At 35.8% G+C, this 2,240-nt stretch overlaps 1 protein-coding gene across 1 annotated transcript in view; it reads right to left on the minus strand.

The window, feature by feature from the left end:
* Positions 1-2,240, minus strand: part of XPO1 (exportin 1) — a 30,919-nt gene that overhangs the window by 4,616 nt on the left and 24,063 nt on the right. The window contains 4 exon segments of the mRNA XM_072410273.1: positions 41-204; positions 292-448; positions 723-904; positions 1,392-1,530. Coding sequence (XP_072266374.1) covers positions 41-204; positions 292-448; positions 723-904; positions 1,392-1,530 — 642 coding nt within the window.

Consider the following 2,240-nt stretch of genomic DNA (forward strand, 5'->3'; position numbering starts at 1 on the left):
TGCATAAAATTTATTCACAGTTTACAATTAAACCTCTTACCTGTTGAGGTTGAAGATCACAAATTATGGTATTGATGTTGTTTAAGATTTCATCAATAAATGGCATTACTTCCCCAACTTGCACTTGAACAAAATGTCTGCGACATTTCTGGGCTATCTTAATGAATGTATCACATGCCATATCCTGCACACCATCATGGGTCTCTGAAAAAGCATAAAGTTATAAAAATCACTTTTCACAACAACAGCATAAATGCATTTTTTTATAATATTATAATAAAAAAAAATTACCATGCATAAATTCAAACAGCTTGTTTACAACAGTCTTCAGAAATTTCCAGTGAGCTCTCAAAAACCTTGGATACTGTCCTACAATGTACATGATGTTGGATGCAATTATAGCTTTGTTGTCCTTGCCACGTTTTTGTTCACACAGGCCCAGCAGATCCTGAAAAAATAGCAGTTAAAGTGTAGAAAAATTATTAGCCTTGCCTAGAAATAAAGGGACAATATTCACCTTACTAGTAACGTATACCTAAAATGTAAAAGCTGAAAACTTCATATTTTAGAATAGATAAGTATTTTCCACAGTTCCAAGTTCACATTAGCTACTAAAGTCCAATCATGCAACCCTACACAATCCAGGGTACTGTCATCAAACAAAAAGACTAAATAAGAAACAATCTATGAATATTTTATTACTATATTTCACAATTTCTTACTTTGATGACTGTAACTAGAAACCTCTTCTCATCTTCTTCATGCATGGCTCCACTGATTGAACCAATAGCCCAACACAATGTATTCAGATTTTTCCACGACCATTCTGTCCCATTAACTTGGTTGTGAAGTTTCTCAGTCATAATTCTTTCTGTGTCTGCATAATCCAGATGAGTGAGGTATACTAAAAGAAAATTCCAAAAGTTTTTCAGTAAGAATAAAAAGATTAATATCTTTTTAGTAGATTGGCCCACAATCATTGTACTATAGGAGAGGTAATACAGGTAAGCAGGTCACCAGGGTTTGCAAAGCTAAAAATGCAGAATTATGGGGAATAATTTTAGAAGTAAATCAAATATGAAATTATTCTGGAGTTACTATAGAGAAATTGTTAACCTCTAGTTAAAATCTAGCCAAACTACGGTCTCTGGCTTCAATATTTTGAGCCGATGTCCCAGAACTAGTGAGCAGATCAAGAAAATAAATGGTGTATAGAATCCTATTCATGCCCATACCCAGTACTAAAAGTGGTTCAGCAAAACACTCAGCCAGTATCTCTGCAGAAATTTTACACCAAGATGTTTGTGATCAACAATACACCATGAAATCTACTTTGAACGCAAACACATACCCAATTAAAATACAAACACAAAGCGGGAAAGAAACCTTACCCAAAGTTTCTCTCATGTTTTTGTACAGATTGATGGAATCTGTGTCCTTCATGAATTCACGAACCACTTCCCCCTGATCATTTTCTACAACCAGAACTTCTTCTGGTTTTGCCATTCGACTAACCATCAATAAACGCACCTGCAAGAGAACAAATAAGTTAGCAAGCCTAACAGAAAGTAAATGTGAATCTGAACTGATGCGGCTTTCCTCCACATGGCTAAATATAAGAAAAAAACAACACACAAAAATATTGCCTCAATCGATAAACAAAGTGACAGATGGGGGATTATTTACAGGATGTCACTTACAAGATATAAATATGAGGATCTGCACATAGGCTGGGTGAGAGCTCCCCCCAGGCTCATTCTGATTAAGTACAGGTACAGTCAAGAAAACTGTGCATGAAGTTGCCAACAAAGTTCAATGGACATAATAAATTCAGTTTTACCAACAACAAGAATATATTATGTATAGAAACACATGCTGTTTTGAGGATGCTTAAATATATTTATACTACTTTTAAATAGTAAAGCCCCAGTACACTTAAGGCAGCAGTGCTACTTAAGCGCTTGTAAAACTTCTAGGCCAGGTGTAGTTGTCAGAAAAAAGGGAGTTTATTCAGTTGGTTTACCTGGCACATCATGGCATACTGCACTGAGCTGCGCATGTACAACTCTGTGTACTTTGAATGTAGAACTGCAGTTCTGCTTTATTGAACCAGCTTGACAGCAGCAGATCTTAACAGTCTACTACTACTGCAATTACCGTATTTTCCGGCGTATAAGACGACTGGGCGTATAAGACGACCCCTAGCTTTTCCAGGTAAAATATAGAGTTTGTTGCACTTA

The sequence above is a fragment of the Pyxicephalus adspersus genome, chromosome 4, assembly GCF_032062135.1.
Source record: "Pyxicephalus adspersus chromosome 4, UCB_Pads_2.0, whole genome shotgun sequence".
NCBI lineage: Eukaryota > Metazoa > Chordata > Amphibia > Anura > Pyxicephalidae > Pyxicephalus > Pyxicephalus adspersus.